We start from the raw sequence: 27,922 nt of genomic DNA, 5'->3' as shown, positions 1-27,922 counted from the left end.
GTGCATGCCTGTTATGTTGTACCGGGTTTGACCATATGCTGCTCCAGAAGTGTTCCATGTCTGTTATGTTTGGTGGATTGTCTATTTTAATGTGTGTGTTATCCATTGTTTGGTAAAATCTCTTTTGGTTTGTGTTGAATGTTTGGTTTTGTTTCCTTCTATTTTCACTTTTTTTGTATCTTCTAAGTCGTTTGGCCAATGCTTGCAATTTCTGCTTTTTTTTCATCTAATTGCTCTATTGCTTCTTGTTGTGAGATTTTACCTAACCTTTTTCGTTTTTTGTCTGATATTTCATTTCTTATAAATTGTGTTAGCTGTCCGATGTCTTTTCTCAGTTTTTCTATTCTGATCTGTAGCCTGTGTTGCCATGCTGGTTTTGTGGGTTTCTTCTGTGTGTTGGTTTGTTCTGATCTCTGCCTAGTGTGTATATTTAGTGTAGTGAGTGCTCCTATATAAACCAGTAGTTGTAACTCCTCCATAGTTGTGTTTTCATTTATTTTGTTGTGTATGATTGTGTTGATAGTTTTTATTGTTGTTTCGACTTGTGGGTTATTTGGTGGTCTATGCAAGAATGGTCTAATGTCTGTATTTGTGTCTTTGTATTCTATATATATCAGCTGAAATTTCTCTTCTATATCTAACACGTGTGTCTTTTCGTGTTCTATTTGTGCTTGTTGTGGTGGCTGTCTTAAGATTTCGTTTTCCTCTGATTGTTTAATTGATGCGTGTTGGTCTTTGTTTGTTTGCTCTGGGATGTTTGAGTCCATTACTGTGTTTTCTTCTTCTTCTGATTGCACATTATTTTGTTCCAGTATTTGTTGTACTTGTTGTTTGATGTTTTCTAATTCTGACTGGGGTATCCTGTTATTTTTGATTATTACACGGATCTGATCAGCTAGTCGTTGTTCTGTTAAAAATTTTAATTCCGGGTATCTGGTAATAAATGTTGTGTATACTTGTGATCTGTATCCAGTTGTGTTGGTTCCTAGGTTTGTTGCTTGGTAATAACAGAACATGAGGTGTCGATTAACTTCATCTGACCATCTCATCCTCTGTCTTTGTTTTCCTTCTAGGGTGGTTGCAGGAAGCATATCCTGCAAAACACCTCTATTTGGATTTAAATCATTTTCCAGTTGGCTAGCAGTGTCGTTACCATTGTGGGCGGGTATAGGGTTCAAGCGTCGTCCCCGACCATGACGGCGCTTGTCCGAGGCTTCTTTAGTTCTGTCCTGAACCAAGTAATCACACTAAAAGGGGGTTAGCCCTATTAGTGGTTTGTTCTTTTCGTCGCCTTTTACGACTGGCAGAACATACCGAAGGCCTATTCTTTTCCCGGGCCTCCATTATTATTATTATTATTATTATTATTATTATTATTATTTTTTTTTTTTTTTTGCACCCTATTCATCCAAGATGTAACTGAGAACATTGGGTATAACTGCTGCTCTGAAATGAAGAGCTTTCCACATTGAACCAGTGACAAATGTTGTGGGGAAGGCGAACCAAAGACTGTTTTTATTGGCAGAACACTTATAAGATACAACAAGTCTACTAAAGAGACTGTCTTCACTACGCTGGCCCTTCTCCTTTTGGAGTACTGCTGCGCCGCATGGGATCCTTACCAGATAGGGTTAGCGGAGTACATCGACAAAGTTCAAAGAATTGCAGCACGTTTTGTACTATCGAGAAATAGGGGGGAGTGTTTCACATATATGGTACAGGAAACGGGGTGGAAATCAATAAAACAAAGGCGTTTTTCGTTGCGGCGGGATCTCATCACGAAATTTCAATCACCAAATTTCTCCTCCGAATATGAAAATATTTTTCTGTCGTCGATCTGGATAAGCAGATTGGCTTGGCTCTGAGCACTATGGGACTTACCATCTATGGTCATCAGTTCCCCAGAACTTAGAACTACTTAAACCTAACTAACCCAAGGACATCACGCAACACCCAGGGATAAGCAGAAACGAACATCATAATAACACGAGGGAAATAAAAGCTCCCATGCGGGTTTCTCGCGCACTGTTCCGAGATTGAAATAACAGAGAATTATTGTGAATGTGGTTCGATGAACCCTCTGTCAAGCACTTAAGTATGATTTGCAAAGTATCCATTTAGGTGTAGATCTAGAAGTAGGCGAAGTCAAGAGAATTTGTACGAATTACATTCAAGATGACAACACGTTTGACTGTCTCGATATATATGAGTTAACAGATCCCTTCTTATTGTTCAAAAGTACTACACTACACCATAATACTCATCTCGTTCCCCACATGCAAATAAAGCTGTTTTCACCCAATAAGCACTACATCTGCGAGAGATAACAAACGAAGTGGTACATACGTTCTCAAGGCTACAGCAACGCCTCCTCAGGATTGACACCTGAGTAACGGGTGGTTACAATTAAAGTTCAGTAATTCACGGAGGTCAAATGTGGGCTGTAAGCATCGCATGTCAGCGAAACATGGTAGATATTCTAATGCGTTAATGCGAAACCGATTTACGCTGGAAAAAAAACAGTTTCAATTTCGCCTACGAGGTGCAAATCTGGCGTTGTACACTATACTTATGAAATCTTGACATACACGTTGTCATGGGGCAACTCATAAGGTCAATTAACAGTATGGCTGTCGAGAAGGAAGACTATGTGCTGTTAGTGAAACTGTTTTATGTGAACGGCAACAGTTACAGTTACAGTACTGGATTGAGAGAACATCGCCGACTGGAAGGTCGGATGAGAAGGCCAGTGTCATTAAATGGTTTCAAAAACATGATAACGGAATTAGAAAACACGGGAGAGCTTGGTGTGGCACTTGGAAGGCGTCCTAGCCCGGTGGATGTTATTGACGAGATTGCTGTTGCTGTAACTGACCATGATGCATCTACTCCAGGCAGTGCTGGTGTTCGCGCAGTGTCACGAGAATGGTCCATCCCATGGTCAATAGTACGGAAAATTTTGCAGTCTGTACAAGATAAAGGCGGTGCAGTAACAGAAATATTATGATCCCCAGAAGCGTTCTAAATTTGCTCTTCGTATCGAAATTGGTGATATGTGGCCGGGCAGTACTTTATGGGGGAGTGACGAGGTTAGTTTTCGCTACAGGGTGCACTGAATACACGTAACTACCGAATTTAGGGTACTGTTAAACTGTGTGTTGTGCACGAAGAGGGCATTCGCCAAGTCTGATTGTGTGATGGGGGTTCACAAGCACCTCTACTGTCGGTCCATTCCTCTTTGAAGAGAGTGCACACAGGGGTGCTGTCAGGTGTACCATGGCGTCTGCGTGCTATCGACACGACCTCCTTGTACACCATGTGATTCCTGCTTTGGATGAGCGCAATAGTGTAGAAACCATTTTTTAAATGTAAGATGGGCAACACGTCTTGTCACCTGCCCAATGAAAGATCTGCTTAATGCTACTTTCCAAGAACGTATTATCTCCGTAATTTTTCTAAATGCGTGGACTGCAAGATCACCTAATCAGGATCCACGTGAGTTTTGGCTCTTTGGGATATCTTAAATAACGTATCCACCACGGACACGTTCGGTCTCTATCTGATCTGAAGGCCAGTATACAGGAACGCCTTGCACGGATTCCACCAGAGCTGCTACGTCCTTACATGGATGCAGCATCTCGTCGGCGCCACCGGTGGTGATGCTGAACAATTGTGTGAGCGGCAGTTAACAATAAAATCAACATTAAGCCTTTCTCATTTGTCTGACCTTTTCTGCCCACGTCCCGCTCCTAATCCATTGTACATGGAAACATTTCTAAACGTTCCTCCTACATTCTCAATGCCAGATTTACACGAGGTGACCAAAATTGGAACAATTTTTTTTCCAGTGTAAATTGTTCCCACATTAATCCATTAGAGTAACTATCAATTTTCGATGTCATACGATAGTAACAACCCATATTGGACCTCCGTGAGTAGCTGTACTTTATGTGTGGTGCATTAAGCACAGAAATTCTACGATTTCGTCAATACAGGTAACGTGGTAGATCTGTTACATAACCGACAAATAGAAATAATCCACAGCACAGCTTTTAAGAAGGTAAACTAAAAGTATGGATCTCCAAGCAAGCCGCCCGCAGCTAGGGGTCTAGTGGCTAGCGTTGCTGCCTCTGGATCACGAGGTCCTGTGTTTGATTCCCGGTCGGGTCGCGGATTTTCTCTGCTCGGTGACTGGGTGCTTGTGTTGTTCTCATCATTTCATCATAATCTGGGACGGTGGTAATACGGGACAGTGAAAAGATTGGGAATCTGTAGGGGCGCCGATAACATCGCAGTTGAGCGCCCCAAAAACCAAATATCAACATCGTCATACAAGCAAGCCCCTCGAGACTCCTCCCCTACTTCTCCTAAGGGCTATGCTTACCTAATACTTGATCGATAGATTCTTTGTCAGCAATTCGAGGAACAAATGGTTACCACGGGATATAGGCCACAGGTACTTGAATAAATTACATGGTATGAGGAATGTTTTGAAATTGCCAAAATTGTACTGGATGTGTGACCTGCCCTCTTCATTAACTGGCTCTTCCAGATGCATCATGACCCTCAGAGAAGTCCAGAAAGTTAAAAAAGCCAGTGCTGGGTTACCTACTCATCAGTACAAAGAGAATATTGTCGAGTCAAATTTTTAAGTATTTCACAAGTGAGCCTGAAGATGACTTGTTCAGCTGTTAAGCTACCGCATTAAACGGGATTACATAAGGTGGCAGTTGTTTAATTCCTGTGAATCAGCTGAACATGTGAAGGTTGTTTAGGCCCCTGTGCCCCTCCTACGCGTCTTATCGACGGGCGCTGCTTGGAAGCCGTGCCCAAAAAACCTGATTGCTTCACGCTGGCTGTTTATCTTAATCCGCGGTACGGTCGGAACGAGGGAATAACATCTCTGACAATGACGCCAAGATTTACGGCCGGGGCTTCACAAAGGCTGCCGATCAACGTTATCTGCTCGGCCATCGCCGCAATAACACAACGACGAAAGAGCCAGAGAGATCGCCTTAATTGCGCTTGTCAACATAATCCCTGGTCTGAAGGGTGTCTCAGCGGCGGCGCCGCCGCAGCGAGTGTTGCGGTCGCGTGATTCGGACTACACAGCCGATTCTCAGAACGCGTAGTAACGGGAAGGATGGCAGTGTCAACGATTGTACGGACAATACTCACGATACGCAACTTTTGTGATCTGACGTGTACGTGATATTGAAATACTTCACCAGGAAACACTGTATGTCAAAGTATGAGGAGGTATGATGCAATACGACTGGGTTATTGCACGTATTCGATACTTCAAGCAATAGTCAATGCTGCACCACACACTGCTGAGTTGACGGTGTGGGTGTAGATGGAACAGCTGGTGATTAAAGGAAGAAAGTAAAAAAAAAATTATATCTCTAACGATGACGGATGGGCTATGCCCGATTAATGTTTTTCTTGATTCTCCGAACACTTGGCACTTACTAGCCTGATTTCTTATTATACTAACCTAGAACATCTTTGTTACAAAGAATGTGAATGCTGTTCTTTACTAGGTCATGGGTGCTTATTTCTGAAGTGAAACCAGTTTTTGTAACACGTTAGCCTCTATTAGAATCCTTGAGAACGCTGCACGTAGCTTATTAGCCGACAAACACGACATAGCCCCGGTGTCCATTTTGCCATTTTTCTATTAGAAACGAAAACAAAAACTGAACTGCGTTTGAATATAGCTTAATATCGAAAAAATTCATTTCCACGTTTTCGTGAAAATACCTCTGAACTTATGAAACATTCGTACCAAGAAATAGGTGTAATGTGCAAATGTATAAGTGCAGTATCCAAATTAAGAAACACAGCATGCAAAATACAAATTCTCTGTAATGATTATTTCTGTATGCAGGGCGTAGCTGCTTCACGTGTCTACAACACGATTTTGTAAGCATCTTTGTAGCGACTGTAGGAGTGTCTTAGTAGTAAAGAATAAATGTATTAAAACTTCATGCACGACGAGGAATTTTTTCACGCACCTCACTGTTTATGACGTCATATCTTTTGAAATGAATGTCGTACAATGATATAAGTACATTCAGATGCATGAAAATCTGTCACATCATGCATAGCATTTATATTTATTACTTGTTTGCTACTAACTCTATTCGCAACATATTTTGAAGACGGTAATAAATTTAAACGCCATACATGATGTAACAGATTTACATGCATCTCAGTATTTATGACGTCATATCCCGATATATGTCATAAAATGGTATAAATTCGTAGATACATTCAGCGGCGTATATGGGTACTGGGTGCAAAATATGTTGCGAACGGAATTAGTAACAAAGAAGTAATAAATTTAAACGTCATGCACAAGGCGAAAATTTTTCACGGATGTCAGTGTTTATGGCGTCATATCTCCCGAATTATATGTGATGTTGTTGTTGTGGTCTTCGGGTTTGAATTAAGCGGCATATATGGATATTGTCTGAGAAATTTATTTCAAATAGAGTTAGTAGCAGAAAAGTAATAAATTTAGATGTCATCCATAATGCCCTAGTTCTACGTTGGTTTTGACCCCATATCCTCTGAACTATAATAGACAGGTGGTTCTTACCCCTCAGCGATTGTTGTCTGAGAGTGAGATGTGTGCTGCGCTTGGTAGAAATCTTTCCAGTGATTTAGGAGGAGATGTGGAACATACACACCTACATAAATACATTTTCACTATTTGTATGGATTCTCATGTGGTTTAACTTAAATATTCTGCAGATTTAATTGCTGAAAATAATCGAATCGTGTGCAGTTTAGAAACCTACCTCGAGGAAATGAAGGTTGTTTGACTGCTCTACCTCGTCTCACTGTTTGAATGCGTAGAATAATGTTGTGGTTGTATCACTTGCATACCAGCGTTAAAAAAAAAAAAAAAGAAAAAATAGTTGTAAAGAAGCTCTACGGACTGTTTTGGATGTAAGTTGGCGAACAGGACAAGAATTATCTCCCAAGAGATGTTGTAAGTCACGTGCTACACTCCTAAAAGGACCGGCTAAAAGGATCAAGTCTCATGACCTTCCCCGTTCCCATGACCCCGGACCACTCAATAGACAGTTATTTTCGTCTGAGAAACATAACTGAAATCACGTCGAAAACGAGTAAAACTTACCATCTCCTATAAGCCCTGCGTGTCACAGTAAAGAATTACGCTTGGCAGTGCCTCTTGAGATTGTGACTGTGTGAAAACGAATGGAGTGACGAACACAGAAAAGCAAGTGAAGCAGGTACTCATACCGTCCTAACATTTCGTTGACACTCTGAGTCAAATGAGCCAGACTTTTGGTCTCTAGTGGATCTCAACCAACTCGGTTCGTGATTCGAATTTCTCGAAACAACAGCCTGAACTTTAGCCTTCGCAGTTAAATGAATGAAAAAGTTCTTCTACCAGACACGAAAGTGACCGTTCATCGTGACCACCATGGTATTTTTTTCCGAATATTTCTCCAACGCGGGCGACATGTATTTTTGTCCTGAAATCGAGCCTATTATGTAGACTCTTGACCTTTATTTCAGTATTCACAGATTCGAGCAAAGGTAGTCTGAGGGCAGTACTTCTCTGCAATTGGAAGAAATTTCCTTCTGTTCTATTTGATAATGTAGTTAATCTGAAGGAAGCCAACAAGAATTTCAAATTGCTATTCACACTTACACAATACGAGAAATACAAATGGCGTAGATGTTGAGATCTCAGAGTACTTGCAGCTTTTCTGGTACGCAGCTCGGGCACATGAAACACTCCTACTTTCTGTGAGAGTAAAACAGTGGGGACGGAAGAAAACGCCACAGCCTGGACAGAAAATTGTGGGGAACGCCACTTCTACTGAGCACACAAATGTGTATCGATCTTCGCTGCACATCAAACTGGGTTCTCGTCAAAAACTTTGTGAAAGTCATAATTCATGCACTTGCGACAGAAATTTCCAACGATCAGTGAACTAAAAACTGAGGGGTATTTTTAGCTCCGCAAATTACGGAATTAATGTGTGATGGAAATGATTTGCTGAGCGACGTCGCAAGAACTGTATGACTAACTTTCATTACTGTCTCCAAGAGCATTTTAAGCAACTATCACGCTATAGGACAAGAATTACTGACGTCGTACCGCCTTACGCGAGACAAAATGTCACTTACACTACATTTCTTGAACGATCACTTCGACTTGTTCCATCAGAATCCTGGCACCGTTAGTGACGAACAAAGACAATCGCTCCCTCTGGTTATTTGTGAAATTGAAGAGAGTTATGAAACGAAAAGGCGTACCGCAGTCTTGTCCGACTGTAGTTGGTCCTCACAAAGTGACATTCCTGAGACAAAATATCGCAGGAAATTGCAAGGAAATGTTTATTTACTCTTATGCTACTCACTTCTTTGATTCTTGTATACCCTGATAGCACTTTTTTTTTTTTTTTTTTTTTTTTTGCCGCTTGTTCCAAGAGCATGTCATTTTGCCAGATACATGTAATTCGTAGGCTGCCGTAAGCATTTACGAAAATCGTCATTCAATGAAACCTACGTCAGGTAAAAAAATTCTGAAATTATACCTTTATTCGAGAGGGAATTATCTTCCAGAAACAGTTGATATTCTTCTCGTAACGTAAAAAAATTTTTGTTGAACAAAATTCGCAGAGTTAAGGTACCAATCGCGTTCCTGCAAACTAGGGCAATTTGCATTTACGTGTCTGTACATCTGCTAACTGTCAAGTGTTGTATTCTCGAAAACGAATCTCATAAACAACTAACCTATGCAGTCCTGTGCATGTTAGAAGTATGTTTGCTGTAATGCTTGTTCATGGCTTCATATATTTCTTCAGTTTGCTGCCAGATGTTAGAACCATGTGGACATAATTCATTGCTAGCCTTTAGAATTGCAGAACCATAAAAACCGCATGAAGTAAGCGTCATATTCGTATGAAGTGTACTACCTGTTTGGATATGCAAATTATTAGCAGTTCAACGCAACAGCACAAAATATGAGGGGCAGCCAAATGAAAGCTGAACACCCGCCACAACGGGACTATGGAACGGTTCTAATAAAAGTAATCACTGCGCACATTACGGTATTTATTCCACTAGGAGACGAGACAATCATTTCCTTGTTTCGTAGAACGCTATCGGTTGCTGAGATTCACAACCGCATCCGTGCTTGCACTTCCTAGACCGATTGAAAAGGTCACCAAAAATGTGAAAAGCACACAGAGGAGGACCCGGGCTGTACGGAGGATGTTGCAATATTTCCCAGCCAAATCGCTGAAGCGTACTCTTCATCCAGTTGGCCGTCTGGAGGTGGGTATTATCGTGTAAGGGGATGATTCTGTCGGACGGCATTCCTGGGTGTTTTAACTTTCGGTGTGTCACAGCTCACTTATTCCATTGTCCCGTTGAAGCGGGTTTTCGGTTTTCATTTGGCCATCCGTTATCTTTAGGACTTGGAGAAACTCCATCTACATTGTTTTTTGTGGAGATCACAATACGCTGAGAGTAAGAAGGAGAAACGCCTACCCCCACGTGTCTGAATTCGACATCGTCGGGTGTAGAGACTGTGACTTATCGTTGCTCGCGTTGGTTGGGTTGCCATGCACATATGGAATCGGCAAGTTCAGGTCGGCCACACTGAACTGAAGGCAGGATTCCAGCGGCCGCACACAGCTAATGCGTCTGGATTACTACGAGCGTTAGGATCCGCGATTACTGGTGTGGATTCCAGTGCCGTGACAGCAAAGAGATGCGTCGTTACAATGGTGAACCCAAACAACAACACTGGATACAAGAATGGCAATACGTCGTCTTTTGAGACGAGTGCCCGGAGGCTTCGAAGACAACGAACGCTGCCAGACTGCAGTCTCCATCGTCACAATGGGCCTAGCATCTGGTGTAATAATAAGGAATGGTATCGGATACACAGCAACGATTCGTACACCCGTCATTTATGATGGATTAAGGTCGGTAGTTGCACGCTACCTTCAAGGTCCCCTCAATGTTGTTTCAACTAACAATAAGTAACTGAAGGACACGTGTTGCCCTTGTTGCCCTTATGAACCTCGATACTGAGAGTGTTCGACTGCAGAGAGCATTCTCTAGATGTTTCACGTTTTGAAAACATCTGGTCATGGCTTTCCGAGACTTTAGCTGCCACCATTCACCAGCCACCAGAATTAATTAACTCTGGCATAGAAGTGAAGTGTCGGGTGGTTATAATGAAAGTGCAGTTGCTCATAGAAGTCCAGTGTGGGCTGTAATTATCGTATGACAGCGAAACTTGGTAGATATTGTAATGCGTTAACGTTGAACTGATTTACACTGAAAGAAGAATTAGTACCAATTATGGCCACCAGGTCCAAATCTGGCGCTGAGCACCCTTTGTATGACGGTGTGACATCCACGGTGTCATCTGGCAAACCGTAGCGTGAGTGAACACTATGGCTATCCAGAAGACAGACCGTGTGCGTATAGTGAAACTGTTTTATGCGAACAGCAGCAATTACAACTCTGCATTGAGAGAGTATTGCTAACTGGAAAGTCTGTGGCGAGACCTGATATCATTAAATGGCTTAAAGAAGATGGTTATGAAATTGGAAAACACAGGTAAGCGTGTTGTGGCACCTGGAAGAGGAAGGCGTCAGGTCCCGATGAAAGTTATTGACGAGGTTGCTGTTGTTGTAACTGACCACACAGCATGTACCCCGGGGAGTGCTAGTGTTCGTCCAGTGTCAACACTAAGGGAACTTTTGCGGACTATTTTACCCTGGTACCTCTATAAGATCCAAAGCTGCAGCAACTGAAACCTCATAATCTGCAACAACGTTCTATACTTGGTCTTTGGTGTCTGCGGTGGATCGATCTTGACGACATGTGTCTGGTCAATATTCCATAGAGTGATGAGGCACATTTTACGCTACAGGGTTCACTGAATACACAGAACTGCCGAATTTGGGGTTGTGCTGAATCGCGTGCTGTGCACGAAGAGCCAATGCACTCGCTGTATGTGAGTGTGTGGCGTGGATTCACAAGCACCTTTATTCTCTGTTCGTTCGTCTTTGAAGAGAATACACCGAGAGGGCCTGACAGGCGACCCGTGACGTCTGCACGTTATCGAGACCTCGCTGTACAGCATGGGATTCCTGCTATTAGAACGTAACTGTGTGGAAACCACTGTTTTCATCAAAAATGGGGAAATACCTGACGTCTCTCGCCCAATGATACATCTACTCTACATCCATACTCCGCAAGCCACCTGACGATGTGTGGCGGAGGGTACCTTGAGTACCTCTATCGGCTCTCCCTTCTATTCCAGTCTCGTATTGTTCGTGGAAAGAAGGATTGTCGGTATGCCTCTGTGTGGGCTCTAATCTCTCTGATTTTATCCTCTTGGTCTCTTCGCGAGATATACGTAGGAGGGAGCAATATACTGCTTGACTCTTCGGTGAAGGTATGTTCTCGAAACTTTGACAAAAGCCCGTACCGAGCTACTGAGCGTCTCTCCTGCAGAGTCTTCCACTGGAGTTTATCTATCATCTCCGTAACGCTTTCGCGATTACTAAATGATCCTGTAACGAAGCGCGCTGCTCTCCGTTGGATCTTCTCTATATCTTCTATCAACCCTATCTGGTACGGATCCCACACTGCTGAGCAGTATTCAAGCAGTGGGCGAACAAGCGTACTGTAACCTACTTCCTTAGTTTTCGGATTGCATTTCCTTAGGATTCTTCCAATGAATCTCAGTCTGGCATCTGCTTTACCGACGATCAACATTATATGATCATTCCATTTTAAATCACTCCTAATGCGTACTCCCAGATAATTTATGGTATTAACTGCTTCCAGTTGCTGACCTGCTACTTTGTAGCTAAATGATAAAGGATCTATCTTTCTGTGTATTCGCAGCACATTACACTTGTCTACATTGAGATTCAATTGCCATTCCCTGCACCATGCGTCAATTCGCTGCAGACCCTCCTGCATTTCAGTACAATTTTCCATTGTTACAACCTCTCGATACACCACAGCATCATCTGCAAAAAGCCTCAGTGAACTTCCGATGTCATCCACCAGGTCATTTATGTATATTGTGAATAGCAACGGTCCTATGACACTCCCTTGCGGCACACCTGAAATCACTCTTACTTCGGAAGACTTCTCTCCATTGAGAATGACATGCTGCGTCCTGTTATCTAGGAATTCCTCAATCCAATCACACAATTGGTCTGATAGTCCATATGCTCTTACTTTGTTCATTAAACGACTGTGGGGAACTGTATCGAACGCCTTGCGGAAGTCAAGAAACACGGCATCTACCTGGGAACCCGTGTCTATGGCCCTCTGAGTCTCGTGGACGAATAGCGCGAGCTGGGTTTCACATGACCGTCTTTTTCGAAACCCATGCTGATTCCTACAGAGTAGATTTCTAGTCTCCAGAAAAGTCATTATACTCGAACACAATACGTGTTCCAAAATTCTACAACTGATCGACGTTAGAGATATAGGTCTATAGTTCTGCACATCTGTTCGACGTCCCTTCTTGAAAACGGGGATGACCTGTGCCCTTTTCCAATCCTTTGGAACGCTACGCTTTTCTAGAGACCTACGGTACACCGCTGCAAGAAGGGGGGCAAGTTCCTTCGCGTACTCTGTGTAAAATCGAACTGGTATCCCATCAGGTCCAGAGGCCTTTCCTCTTTTGAGCGATTTTAATTGTTTCTCTGCTCGATGCAACCTTCCACTGACGCATTACCTCCAGAGGTTTTCTAGATGCATGGCTTGTGCGAGAGTTGCCCCGTAAGCAATTTTTTCTTTAACAATTCTTTACTGAACGTAATGATAATTACACACACGAAAGAATGGTATTTTATCTACACCCTCTATTTTTCCACTTAATCTCCATCCCGTTCTATGGTCTTCCTGCAGAGTGAAGCCAGGCTGTGTACACTCTGTCTGTACCAACCCTTTCCTGGTGGTAGGTGATTCACTTTGTGAAATTTGTTTGCTGATTGATAGATGCAGCACCCATTGCCAAGTCGTAATGCGTCTGTCCTCGCGAATAACATCAGTTCGCTGCAACATGTCAAGTGTGACAGCCGTGGATAGTCTCCCTGGCCGCTGCAGTCCGTGGAGCTCCTCCTTAGACTTTACATAAGCGTCGGTGAATATTCTCCACTGTTTCTTCCTCTGCAGTGAGAAATTCAATGACGGCACGTTGCTTGTAACGTACATCACATACAGACGCCATTTTGAAACTGTCCTGCAGCTACGCTATCTGTCGAAAGTGGCGGAAACTCGGCACGTTCACTCAGGAGACTTCAAATCACACATACGCAACGTTTAGCATTCGTAGCATTGTTTTCGACCGAAAAAAATGCGGTGTATTAATTTCTGGGCAACCCTCGTAGGATCACTTTATCTGAATCCGTTAGTTTTGGTTCTGGGGATATCTATAAGTACGCGTTTACCAAGAACACAGTCTGTCTCTCTCTACCAGATCTGAAGGCCAGTACACAGGAGTACGTCGCTCAGACTCCACCAGAGCTGCTGCGAGCAACTGTTGATCACCTCTTTTCACGGATGCAGCATCTAGTCGAGGTCTCCGGTGTTCATATAGAACGAACTGTGTAATCGGCGGTTTATAACAAAATCAACAATATGCCTTTCGCACTTGTTTGAGCTTTTCTGCTCACGTCCTGTTCCTCATCCATTACATATGGAAATATTTCTATACGTCTTTCTTGCATTCACAGCGCCAGATTTGTTCGTGGTGACCAAAATTGGAACTAATTATTTTCAAGAGTAGGCAACGGCCTTGCCGCAGTGGCTACACCGGTTCCCGTGAGATCACCGAAGTTAAGCGCTGTCGGGCGTGGTCGGCACTTGGATGGGTGACCATCCAGGCCGCCATGAGCTGTTGCCATTTTTCGGGGTGCACTCAGCCTCGTGATGCCAATCGAGGAGCTACTCGACCGAATAGTAGCGGCTTGGGTCCAGAATACCATCCTAACGACCGAGAGAGCGGTGTGCTGACCCCATACCCCTCCTATACGCATCCTCCTCGGAGGATGACACGGCGGTCGGATGGTCCCGATGGGCCACTTGTGGCCTGTAGACGTAGTTGTGGTTTTTCCAGAGCAAATCGGTTCCTCATTAACGCATTACAGTAACTACCTGTTTTTGACGCCATATAACAACATCCCGGCTCTGAGCACTATGGGACTTAACATCTATGGTCATCAGTCCCCTAGAACTTAGAACTACTTAAACCTAACTAACCTAAGGACATCACACAACACTCACTCATCAGGAGGCAGAGAAAATCCCTGACCCCGCCGGGAATCGAACCCGGGAACCCGGGCGTGGGAAGCGCAACTACATCCCGCGTTGGACATTTGCGAGTATCTGCACTTTAATTATAACCACCCAGTAGCATGGAGTGACTTAGCGGTGTCTGTCATCCAAGCTCAGTTCGACTCTGCCCTTATATATCTCCAGATAACTTACAAATTTAACTGTGTGTTTCCCACTGTAACGTATCCGCACAATAAATAAAATTTCCCTGCCGCCCTTGCTTGCTGGTGCTGGTAGCTGTGCAGGTGAGCTGACCTGCCTGTCGGAGAGGCTGAGCTGCGCCGCGAGCACCCGCCGCTCCTCGGGGCTGAGGTACTTGTGTCCGCAGAACCTGCGCTCCAGCGCCGCCGTCTGCTCCGTGGTGAAGCGCACCTGGCCGCCCTTGCGCTTGGCGTGCACGTGCTGGTGCTGGTGGTGGTGGTGGTGCCTGGACAGCAGCCCGCCCAGGTGGCAGCTGGCACCCACTGGGCTCCAGAAGCGGCCGCCGGCGTCTGCAACAGGCGTCCACACTCAGGCACTACACTGCATCACTACGTCTACAGTTACGAAGGTGGTTTGGTATGTCTGATAATTTCCAACAAAGAGTGCAAAATTTTTGTCCCACCTTCATGGCTGGTAGCCTTGTTCCTATAAAGAATTTCAACAATGTACTGCGTGCAGTTCGTTGTTGACAGCCGTCTGAATTTGTGTGTCAACTGCGACTGCAAGTTAAGAAAACAGAGTTTCCTACTGTTGTGAAACATTTTTATTTGTAGGGGTGGCCTGCCACCCAAATCCAAGCACAACTGTATGAAGTTCACACGGACTCTGCACTATCACTGAAGACCATTTACTTCTGGATTAAGAAATTTCCTTTACAGAAGCTCGAAATTTAGCGCGGAGTTCAATGCGAGAAGCCTATAACAGTTTCCACAACGAAACTTTGTCTCGAAACCTGGCAGAAAATCCAAAGAGATTCTGGTCGAATGTGAAGTATGTTAGCGGCAAGAAACAATCAATGCCTTCTCTGCGCAATAACAATGGAGATACTATCGAAGACTGTGATGCCAAAGCATATTTACTAAACACAGCCTTCCGAAATGCCTTCACAGAAGAAGACGAAGTAAATATTCCAGAATTCGAATCGAGAACAGCTGTCAACATGAGCAACGTACAAGTAAATATCCTCGGAGTAGTGAAGCAACTTAAATTACTTAATAAAAGTAAGTCTTCTGCTCCAGACTGTATACCAATTAGGTTCCTTTTCGAGTATGCTAATGCATTAGCTCCATACTTAACAATCACATACAACCGTTCGCTCGACGAAAGATCCGTACCCAAAGACTGGAAAGTTGCACAGGTCTCACCAATATTCAAGAGAGGTAGTAGGAGTAATCCACTAAATTACAGGCCCATATCGTTAACGTCGACAAGCAGCAGGATTTTAGAACATACATTGTTTTCGAACATTATGAATTACCTCGAAGGAAACGGTCTATTGACACACAGTCAACATGGGGTTAGAAAACATCGTTCCTGTAAAACACAAGTAGTTCTTTATTCACATGAACTGCTGAGTGCTATTGACAAGGGATTTCAGATTGACTCCGTATTCCTGGATTTCCGGAAGGCTTTTGACAGTGTATCTCACAAGCGGCTTGTATTGAAATTGCGTGCTTATGGAACATCGTCTCAGTTATGTGACTGAATTTGCGACTTCCTGTCAGAGAGGTCACAGTTCGTAGTAATTGACGGAAAGTCATCGAGTAAAACAGAAGTGATTTCAGGCGTTTCCCGAGGTAGTGTTATAGGCCTTTGCCGTTCCTTATCTATATAAACGATTTGGGAGACAATCTAAGCAGCCGTCTTCGGTTGTTTGCAAATGACGCTGTAGTTTATCGACTAATAAAGTCATCAGAAGATCAAAATAAACTCCAAACCAATTTAGAAAAAAAAAAAATATGAATGGTGCGAAAAGTGGCAGTTCACCCTAAATAACAAAAAGTGTGAGGTCATCCAAATGAGTGCGAAAAGGAACTCGTTAAACTTCGGTTACACGATAAATCAGTCTAATCTAAGATCTAAATTCAACTAAATACTTAGGTATTACAGTTACGAACAACTTAAATTGGAAAGAACACACAGAAAATGTTGTGGGGAAGGCTAACCAAAGGCTGCGTTTTATTGCCAGGGCACTTAGAAAATGTAACAGACCTACAAAGGAGACTGCCTACCCTACGCTTGTCCGTCCTCTTTTAGAATACTGCTGCGCGGTGTGGGATCCTTACCAGATAGGACTGACGGAGTACATCGAAAAAGTTCAAAGAAAGGCAGCACGTTTTGTATTATCGCGAAATATGGGAGAGAGTGTCACAGAAATGATACAGGATTTGGGCTGGAAATTATTAAAAGAAAGGCGTTTTTCCTTGCGGCGGCATGTTCTCACGAAATACCAATCACCAACTTTCTCCTCCGAATGCGAAAATGTTTTGTTGACACCGACCTACATAGGGCGGAACGATCACCACGATAAAATAAGGGAAATCAGAGCTCGTACAGAAAGATATAGGTGTTCATTCTTTCCGCGTGCTATACGAGATTGGAATAATAGAGAATTGTGAAGGTGGTTCGATGAACTCTCTGCCAGGCTCTTAAATGTGATTTACAGATTATCCATGTAGATGTAGATTTAGATGGTCGGGCAAGTGCCGATGACGAAGCGCGCTCCGGCTGTGCCAGTGAAGTCACCACAAAGAAAACTACTGACTATATCGATGATACGGTAATGCAAGATCGACGAATAAAAATTCGTGGATTGATGAGACTGTAGGCATCTCAGCTGAATGAGTGCATAACATCCTGCATGCAGAGTAGCCTATGTATAAGCTATGTGCCGAGACTGCTTACAGTCGACCAAAAGCGCACTCAGCACAACATTTCAATACAATGTCTGCCGTGTTTAATCGCAGCCCATGACTTTCTGCGGCGATTTGTGACTGTTGATGAAAACTGTATCCATCATTACACGCCAGAGTCCAAAGGGCACTTAGAACTATGGGTAAAGGCTGGTGAGATACACCGAGAAGGCAAAGATCATTTTGTCAGCTGATAAGGTGGTGGCCACTGTTTCTTCGGATTGCCCCAGAAATTTCTCATAGATTATCTGGAAAAACGCGGAACCATAACTAGACCCTACTATGCTTCATTGTTGAATCATTTGAAACTTGCGATGGCTGAAAAAACGCCAAAGTTGCCATGAAAAAAAGTGCTCTTTCTCCAGGATAATGCACCATGCCGCACATCAGCGACAACAATGGCGAAACTGCATGAATTAAGCTTTGAATTGGTTCCTGGTTCATCCTACTCACCAGACATAGCCCCAAGTGACTTATTCTTGTTCCCTAGTTTGAAACTTTGACCTGCTCGGAAGAAAGTTACATCAAATTAGAAAGTGATAGTTGCCAATAACCTTCGGAAAAGAAAAGTAGGATAACAGTTCATCGTAAACAGGAAAATAGTCTCACACAAAAACACCACACTCAAATTCCCACTGAAGCAATTCTAGTCAGTCACTAAGTTCACTTGGTTGGTTGAACCTATCTCCAGCTAACTGTTGGATGCATGATCTGATAAAAGGCCTCTATCTGCCTAAGGCCGACGTGCACACTCACTAAAGCGCCCCACTGGCCCAGAAAATCGGAACAGCCTCGATCAGAATTCCGATTTGGTTGATCAATAACTATGACTGAATACCGACTTCTAAAGCACTTGGAGACACCGTCTCCACCCGAGATGCAAGAAGACCAGCTTCCTACAACTGACGAGGGCTGTTAACCAACTCCTTGCCTCGTGAGTTTCTATTAGCAGCAAGGAAACAAATCCTCACTGCGTAGCAACAATGTGCAATTAGTTATCACTACCCAGAGATGCAAGTGGTGCACAGTACTGGGGCACTGGTTACCGGAGGTGCGAGTTGGGGACAATGCTGAGTAGACGACCTATCATTAAGCTAATGATAGCGGCAAGTATGGTAATAAGTGAAGATATTACAAAATGATTTTTTTTTGCAAACCATGAAAAAAGAGAATATCCCAATGATGTTTTGAAGAGTAGGACTGGTTTGGCTAGTTACCTTAACTTCAACATCAACTGGGGGCAAAAATGTATCGCTCCTACCCAGAGGATGGATAGATGTATATCATATTCTATGTTAACAAATTTCTTAGGGAAATTGTGATTTTCTGCTCTTCACTCTTGTAATAGTTTTAGAGGGGAAGATGACGCAGTGTTTCAGCCACTGGACATGCAATTGGAGGGAGCAGATCTCAAGACCCCGTTGCGCCATCCAGATTTAGGTGAAGTCATCCACATGTTGCCTGCGGATCTTGTTGCGATGAAGAACACCTCCACAGATCACTGTAACTGCTCGCTGACTGACACACACTGTCTTTTTTTCCGTTCCTTCAACCGCATCGAGTCGTGTTGCCAGTCCCATTTGTCACTAGTCACGCTGATGTCACGCGGCGTGACGTCCAACTCTCTATGTAGGACTGGGAGACCTCTGGCAACGTGCTCCGGCACTTTCATTATTTCCACTAAGTAGTTAACGTGTTATGTTATTTTGTCTGGCCCGTTTTTTGCAGAGCAGTGTATATATAGAAGATAGGGCGGTGGGTGCCCAGTAGTAAGAGGATTTGATGTCTTTCGAGGTACTCCCTCCTGGACAACATCAGTGGGGGCCTGAAACCGTTCCCACAGCGCGCGCAGAATGCCGTGGCTGCTGGATGCGCAGCCGGTTGAGGAAGTGTGGGCAGAGCGACAGTGGTTGGGGGATCGCTCAGAGCGCTGTAGGGGAAACGCCGGGCGCTGGAGTGAAAAGTGCCGTTCTAAATTGAAGCCTAAGCTCACATTTTTTGTAAAGATTAAATGGGACCCCTCCACGCCCATACTTGCATGGTGACCATTCAAAAAGACCTACTGTCACCTCTACTTTCGTTAGTATCCAAAAAAGAATTCGGCCAAAAAATGCAGTTTTTTATTTTCGCCTGGTCTGTTAACCATTTGTAACTTTCAGAGAAGCATCATGAGTTGCGAATTTTGAGTAAAACCTACTCATTTCTCTGTTTACCATGTCAAAATTTGCTTCTTCTGTCAAAATACAGCGGAGTTTACACTGTTGCGCTTCACTAATTGTTGTGCAGACACAGCTGCGGGAGAATTCTGAAACAGTGGTTTATTAAGTTTATTAAGTGAGAAACCGAGGAAATGTGAAGTCAGTAGCTTATGAAACAGCACATACTTGGTACTTAAAAACTTGTTTGTTGTTCCAAAACCCATAGCATTTCTCCTTTTCCCAGCTATTGATGGTCCTTAAAAACTACATTCTTTCGCCGAAAAAGTTTGTAGTTATTGGAACAACACGGTAGATAAAGAAGTTTTACATAATAACGATATGGTAAAATACTCTCCTATTTGCGTGCTATCATTTGCCAAAATCTCATTTCGATATCAGAAACTGTTTATGAAATATGAGGAATGTCGTACGTATTTCACTCTGGCTTTATCGATGGAGCGACGTGATCGCAAATGAATGTACTACATCAGATCAATTTTCTCGAGATTGGTGAAAGATAGATAACTCTACCCAAGTGTAAAGAAAAATTCAATATGTTAGCTACATTTCATACACAGCAACATACACTACTGGCCATTAAAATTGCTACACCACGAAGATGACGTGCTACAGACGTGAAATTTGACCGACAGGAAGAAATTGCTGTGATACGCAAATGATTAGCTTTTCAGAGCATTCACACAAGGTTGGCGCCGGTGGCGACACCTACAAAGTGCTGACATGAGGAAAGTTTCCAACCGATTTCTCATACACAAACAGCAGTTGACCGGCGTTGCCTGGTGAAACGTTGTTGTGATGGCTCGTGTGAGGAGGAGAAATGCGTACAATCACGTTTCCGACTTTGATAAAGGTCGGATTTTAGCCTATCGCGATTGTGGTTTATCGTATCGTGACATTGCTGCTCGCTTTGGTCGAGATCCAATGACTGTTAGCAGAACATGGAATCGGTGGGTTCAGGAGGGTAATACGGAACGCCGTGCTGGATCCCAATGGCCTCGTACCACTAGCAGTCGAGATGACAGGCATCTTATCCGCATGGCTGTAACGGGTCGTGCAGCCACGCTTCGATCCACGAGTCAACAGATGGGGACGTTTGCAAGACAACAACCATCTGCACGAACAGTTCGACGACGTTTGCAGCAGCATGGACTATCAGCTCGGAGACCATGGCTGCGGTTACCCTTGACGCTGCATCACAGACAGGAGTGCCAGCGATGGTGTACTCAACGACGAACCTGGGTGCACGAATGGCAAAACGTCATTTTTTCGTGTTAATCCAGGTTCTGTTTACAGCATCATGATGGTCGCATCCGTGTTTGGCGATACCGTGCTGAACGCACATTGGATGCATGTATTCGTCATCACCCGGCTTGATGGTATGGGGTACCATTGGTTACACGTCTCGGTCACCTCTTGTTCGCATTGACGGCACTTTGAACATTGGATGTTACATTTCAGATGTGTTATGACCCGTGGCTCTACCCTTCATTCGATCCCTGCGAAACCTTACATTTCAGCAGGATAATGTACGACTGCATGTTGCAGGTCCTGTACGGGCCTTTCTGGATACAGAAAATGTTCGACTGCTGCCCTGCCCAGCCCATTCTCCAGATTTCTCACCAACTGAAAACGTCTGGTCAATGGTGGCCGAGCAACAGGCTCGTCACAATACACCAGTCACTACTCTTGATGAACTGTGGTATCGTGTTGAAGCTGCATGGGCAGCTGTACCTGTACACGTATCCAAGCTCTGTTTCACTCAATGCCCAGGCGTATCAAGGCCGTTATTATGGCCAGAGGTGATTGTTCTGGGTCCTGATTCCTCAGGATCTATGCACCCAAATTTCGTGAAAATGTAATCACATGTCAGTTGTAGTGTAATATATTTGTCCAATGAATACCCGTTTACCTTCTGCATTTCTTCTTTGGGTAGCAATTTTAATGGCCAGTAGTGTATTATTTAATATGCACCAAACGCAAAATCATAGCGACCTCTATTTTTCATTGTCTTACTTTGACGTAAATAACTATGACAATTAATGAAATGATGGGCACATCATCATGAACCTGACATATATAGCTATAAGTAAAGCAAAAATGAAACTTTTTGCCGAATAGTTATTGTAAAACCGTTTGAGAAAGATTGCAGAGTGCGCGCCTCAATTCTGTCCTCGCTGTCAGGCCGCAAGGTGGAAAACGCATTTTGGCCTCCCCTTCCGAACAAACGAATGAACTCGCCCAACGCTTTGGACGAAAACTGGTCGTCGCTTTTCGACCACCGCGTCATGCGCAAGCTATACCTCCCTATTTTCTGGTCTTATTAACACATAAATTTTAAATTTTAGCCGTTAGTTAACTATTTTTGAGTTTCTTTGTATTTAAAGCTGTGAACTTGGTTAAAACTTCGTTACCATATTGTGAAACCAAGTAAGCTTAATTTTATGGGCTCTAACATTCTACGTGGTGTCTGTTTGTTCTAAGTCGTGTTTCCCTACCACTTTCGCGCAACGACGCTCTGAGTGTGTTTTTTAGGGAATTGACTAGTTTGAACCTGGGACCTGTTGCTGGTAAGGAGACGCCAGACCACACATGACATGTAGAGTTCAGAAGAGTTCAGTGAGACTAGCGATGATATAATCAAATACTTAATGATTTCAGCGTCAGCTCCACTGCACTCCATGTAAAAGAATCTTAATACTAACTAAATTTAGTGAAAGGGGTTCAAGGCTTTCCTATTTTTAGTTAGCTGGTAAAATAACGTCGAAAAAGCAGTTAAGTTTACCATTGGAATTTTTGTTCTACTCACAAAACATTGTTTATGAATTGCACTATTGATAAAAGAAAATATTTTAATACAGGATGATAAAAACCAACTGCGTTTAACAATAATGTGAACGAATATTCCCTGAATGGGTTCCCAAGTTCTACAATGGATCGGAGGATGACCTATGCCATATCACATCTATAATTTAGGTTTAAGTTAAGTTTTATAAAAAGAGAAAACTATCAAAATGGTCTACAGTGACCCTCAATTACCTTTAATTACTTATTTAGCTTGTCGTAAATTACAGTGGCTGATGTGGCTTCTCAATAATTATATAACAGAAAAATCATCGGGTTTCAGATATTAACTTCACGTAGCAAATGTGAATACCATGATCTTTAATTGACGATCGACACTAGTATTACGCAAAACGGCGGTGTAACAGATGAGACTTCTGCAGTTCTGAGTGAAGCTTTATGCGCTGTTATGCGGCATCGCGTGCGTTCATTACCTTGTCGTTGGTTAGGCAGCGTCAGGGGACGGCGGGCGGCGCTGCTCCACAACTCGCTGTCTCAGAAGCCACTCTCCCCTAATTTCTTCTTTCTACAATTTACCGAAGTTGGTTTTAAAAAAAGCTATCTGGCTGTGATTTCAATTGACCAATCAGGGTCTCAATGTTAACCTTAAGCTCCGCCTACAAAATTCTGTCTATCCAATGAGAAACGTTATACTTTTCGTGGTGGGGCAATGTTTTTAACGTTTGCAACGTAACAGAGACGCGAAAAAGTCTCACGCTAAAACTTGCAGCTGGTGTGGCCCTTTTAGTGTTATCGTAAGATCTATTCTGTTCTTCTGGAGGGCTCTATCTTTCTGGCGGTCAGCCGGCGACGTGGGTGTCCGTCCCTTATCGTAGGGCCTCCTAGCCTACACGATTCTGCTCTCGGCTTCTGTTCTCGTTTCTCCCCTCGGAACTGCGTCTGTTTCACGGTGGGAAGGTATGACATGCATTTAGGCGTTCTTGTGTTAGTCTGTGGTATTCCATTTGCTCGCTCGTTGATCGTATTACTTTGGTTAATTTAATGTCAGGATTTATTCGGAGCTATGTGACATACTGTCGGATTTGCTATCATGTCAGGGTTTCCGTGGAAGGTGTTGGATTTGCCTGACACCTTACAGTTGAAAGGTCTCTGTTGGATTCCTTTCATGTTTGATTTCTTAAATCTGTTGTCATTTTATCTGGGAGGAGACTGAGTAGTGGAACGTGTTACTTTTACACATAAACAAGAACGATCTGTCACACTACTACACTTTAAAACACAGTTTATATGTAATTCATGTCACACAGTCTCATACGGAACCTACATCCGCTTTCTTTCATATACTGTGTATGATAAGATACTGTCATCCCCCTTCCCTTCTGTGTGAGAGGATGAATGAGCAAATGTATTTCTAGTTGCATGCTTGAGTGTAGCAGACAAGCCTGTCTGCTAGAGAACAGTAGGTCCAACGTCGGAACAGGTAGCTACGCTTTCTATAAGCAAAGAGGTTTCTATCCAGTGGTATGGTCCTGTCTGTCCCTTGTCATGTTGGTATAGGAAGCTGCCCCTATGGCCACTTCCGTTTGTATTTGTGAGCCACCCCTCAGGAAAGGACCTGGGCAGTCTGTCCGTGGCGAGTGTCTGAAGTGGTAAGATCTCCGGCTAAGCGCGTGTCTGCTAAGTCCGTAGGACAATGGATTTCTTAAGTTCAGCCTAACTGAAAATTTAATCACCTTTATTTCAGGTTTAGCTCTAAAATATCTAATGTTATCTTAAATTGCAACGCAGTGTATTTCGAGTGTGAAGTTCAGAATATTTTCCAGTAGTTGCTTTGTCACTACTTTGTGAGTCAAGTGGAACCACGTGTTGATCAGTAACTCTAACTAAGATCATCAATCTTAAATGCGAGTGTGTGTGAGATTATAACATCTCGTCTTGACAATATTTTTCAATATAGCAACTTTTCTTTATGTTCAACCCACGTGGGGTGTACTTTGTGAGACCACTACCACGTGCTTATATAATTGTTTGACCCATCAGGTTAATAGTAAGACGTTAGTAACCAGTTCGAGGTTTTTCTTTTGTAAATTGTTTTCGATCTAATTTATTTTAATTATCAAAATTATTGTGGAGTTACACGCTTTGTGTAAACCAAGTTGACCACGTGAAGCATATGGTGTAATCATCAAAGTAGCCCTCAGCTATTCTTTTTGGGAAGATTTCACAGAGAGTTAGTATGAATTTAGTACACCAGTGTGTGGTAATTACATGACGGACAGGATTGTGCTACGAACGTAACTTCTTTGGGTGAAAATTGAATCGGTTGGTTGTGGTTAATTTCCTCTTGCATATGTTTCAACGTTCTTCGTGTGTTATTTTATGAATGCAGTGTTGTATGCAGTCTCCCAATCTTGGCTCCATATTTGATGTGTTCCGTAAGATTACAAACTTACATTTTCCACAATCCTAAATAAGGCACCAGTTTAGTTATGAGTCAAATTTAATATGCTGAAATTTCAATGATCAATGTTAAAATAAATTTCCAAATATAAACTGATTTATTTCTTTGTATTTAAATTCTCTTTTATATATATATATCACCAGTTGTCGTATGACTAATAAAAAAATTATAATTAATGTTAGTCTGGTTGGGAATTTGGTAAGCTAGACTGGATACCTGGTGAAACAGTTGCTCAGTAATGCAAGGTTAACTTCCCCAGACAGCTCACAGCTTTTAACCCGTTTTTATTGTCTATCAGCAGCGCTTACACCACAAAGTAAAGCAATAACGTTACACAGTGCAATTTAATATTGTGAAAGTGGAACCTGTCTTAGTCACTAGGTGCGATGTCACATGTAAATGGCTCCCAAAGGCAGTGCGTGCGGTGGTCCCCAGGCTGGTAGCAGCGTACAGGCGAGCGCGTCTCGAGAGTGTGTCTGCTTAAACACGGGCGCGCGCAGAGCTGGCCGGCAGGAAACGCGTCCACGGCTTGTGAGCGAGAGCGGCAGGCTCGCGCCGCCGCAATTGCTTCCTGCGTCCGCCGCTCCTGGCCGCCGGCCACCGTTTGCGCAAGTCTGCTGTCGGGCTGGGGATGGGAGGCGAGTGAGCGGTGACAGGACTGCCAATGGCACAGTTTGCATCTACATCTGAGCAGTGCGGATCCAAAGTCCACCCATAAGATTTCGGACATTGTTCAGGGGTACTTTCCTAATAGTATGATAAAAGGAACCCGTGGTCTTCGGTGCTTCGTTACAATGGAACTGCATTTCGTTTGATTTCTTACCCTACTTTTCTCACTGTATCTGTACTGCACTGACGGAAGTAGTGCAATATGGCAAATGTCGACGGTATGCGCCGTGCGTCTTATTTGGAAACAGGCTTGTTCTTTTCAACGGATGCTGCTTGCTGCTGAAAACAGTAATGGCGAATTTATTCTTGACCCTCGTTCAGGTATTCAGTTCTCCACGGTTCTGTCTTGGATTTGTTTTTCCGGCAGTGTTAGTTATACATTAACAATGATAAACAATGATACACAGCAGTAAGGATATGGCCGCGCGGAGTGGCCGCGCGGTTTAAGACGCCATGTCACGGATTGCGCTGTCCCTCCAGCCGGAGAGACGAGTCCTCCCTCGGGCATGGGTGTCTGTGTTGCTCTTAGAGTAAGTTAGTTGAAGTATTGTGTAAGTCTAGGGACCGACCACCTCAGCAGCTTGGTCCCTTAGGAATTTACACACATTTGAACATTTTTTTTTTTAGTTTATTGGTGATGAGTTGGCTGATATTCACCTCAAGTATGGATTAACTAAAATTGACCCTAGAACACTAAAGAGAGTGGGGGGGGGGGATTGTTATGTGACATCTAAACCATTGTAAATTTCACTACTCAAAAGTTTAATCAAAGGAAGTCATAATTTATAGGTTGCGCACGAGTAAATTACAATTATTATTAGAATTTGAGTGGTACCTTACATATAAAATAAGTATAAAATGTCCTGTTTTATTCCCTGTAATGACAATTTTACAGCTTAAAATTTTGTGGGAAAACAACTCATAATTTATGCTATGCAATAGTTACAAATTTTTATAATTATTATGATTCCGAGATTACTTCACGCAAAAAATCAGTGGAGATTTTCTGCTTCTCTTCACGATCACCCTCAGGTTCTTGATCAGTTTCATTTGCTGCAGGCCGGCCAGTGTGGCCGAGTGGTTCTACGCTCTTTAGTCTGGAACCGCGCGACCGTTACGGTCTCAGGTTCGAATCCTGCATGGGACATGGATGTTGTGATGTCCTTAGGTTAGTTATGTTTAAGTAGTTCTAAGTTCTAAGTTCTTGGGGACTGATGACCGCAGATGTTAAGTTCCATAGTGCTCAGAGCCATTTGAACAATTTTTTTCATTTGCTGCTTCAACGTACTCGTTGATATTACTGCTATCTCTGGACGCAACATGAAAATTTCCCTCTTCATTAAATTCTCCATTGCCTGTGTCTCTATCAGTTTCTTGAAGTAAATCACGCAGTATGTTAGTGTTAAAATCAAACTCAGGACCACCCAATATTACGGTAATATCAGCTGCAAAAGAGGAGATTTCTGCTGAAGACGGCCAATGAGATACAAGCTAACGCCCTTCCAACTGTTACTGCTTGATATTTCATGTACGATACCACAAACAGATAAATTCTGAGCTATAAAACGGGCATGCCGACTATTAGCAAAAGACACAGCATTACTAACATTCCTAATATTTACGTAAAACTCTACTGTTCATTACAATTTTCTAGTCTTGCAACTTATCTAAAATCGCTTATTTTCTGTTTATTTGCTTTCAGAGTCCAACGATATTTTATAAATGACAACAGAATCATCCATGAATTGCCCAATAGAGCTTGGGACGTTGTTCAAATGGTTCAAATGGCTCTGAGCACTATGGGACTCAACATCTGAGGTCATAAGTCCCCTAAATCTTAGAACTACTTAAACCTAACTAACCTAAGGACATCACATACACCCATGCCCGAGGCAGGATTCGAACCTGCGAACGTAGCAGTCCCGCGATTCCGGACTGCAGCGCCAGAACCGCTAGACCACCGCGGCCGGCGGACGTTGTTCACTGGATCATTTGTGTAGAATGCGAACAGCAGTGGGTCTACAGGGTGGTCAGAAACAGTCTGAAAATCTTGCAAGGGAAGAGTGTTGCAAGGTAGGCTGTGCTGGGAAATAGTTGTTACGAATAAAAATTCGTTTTTTCCCATAAAGAAAATCATAAATTTACATGGAGTACTAGGGATACTAGATCTACAGCCGATTACTTTATTACAAATGGGGAAGCCATTCCATTAACAGAAGAAACCAGAGTCTACAGAGGAAACCAGAGTTTACATGAAAAACAAGAATCCCACTGTATATCAATAAAAACAATAAAAAGCAAACATAAGTAGAAGTTTATAGAACAAACCTGCTACAAGATACAAGCGTTAGATGATTATACAGGAAACTTTTAGATGAAATACTGAAAGAGTTGCAACTAAAACAGAACATTAATGAAGAGTGGAATGTAATAAAAGAAGAATACAAAAAGCCGCTGATGTACCTTTAAGGAAAATAATGAAATATAAAAATAAAATATAAGAAAAA

The 27,922-nt window shown here is 43.0% G+C and overlaps 1 protein-coding gene and 1 pseudogene across 1 annotated transcript in view; one reads left to right on the top strand and one right to left on the bottom strand.

The window, feature by feature from the left end:
• The window catches only part of LOC126188449 (hematopoietically-expressed homeobox protein HHEX homolog), a 172,209-nt gene that overhangs the window by 29,814 nt on the left and 114,473 nt on the right, over positions 1-27,922 (bottom strand). The window contains exon 3 of the mRNA XM_049930054.1: positions 14,626-14,861. Within this exon, the coding sequence (XP_049786011.1) occupies positions 14,626-14,861 (236 nt within the window). The remainder of the gene's footprint in view (positions 1-14,625; positions 14,862-27,922) is intronic.
• Positions 13,822-13,939, top strand: LOC126189056 (5S ribosomal RNA; annotated as a pseudogene).

Source organism: Schistocerca cancellata, chromosome 5 (assembly GCF_023864275.1).
Source record: "Schistocerca cancellata isolate TAMUIC-IGC-003103 chromosome 5, iqSchCanc2.1, whole genome shotgun sequence".
Lineage (NCBI taxonomy): Eukaryota > Metazoa > Arthropoda > Insecta > Orthoptera > Acrididae > Schistocerca > Schistocerca cancellata.
Note: the sequence above shows the minus strand (reverse complement) of the source record. Positions and strands in the feature narration are given on the sequence as shown.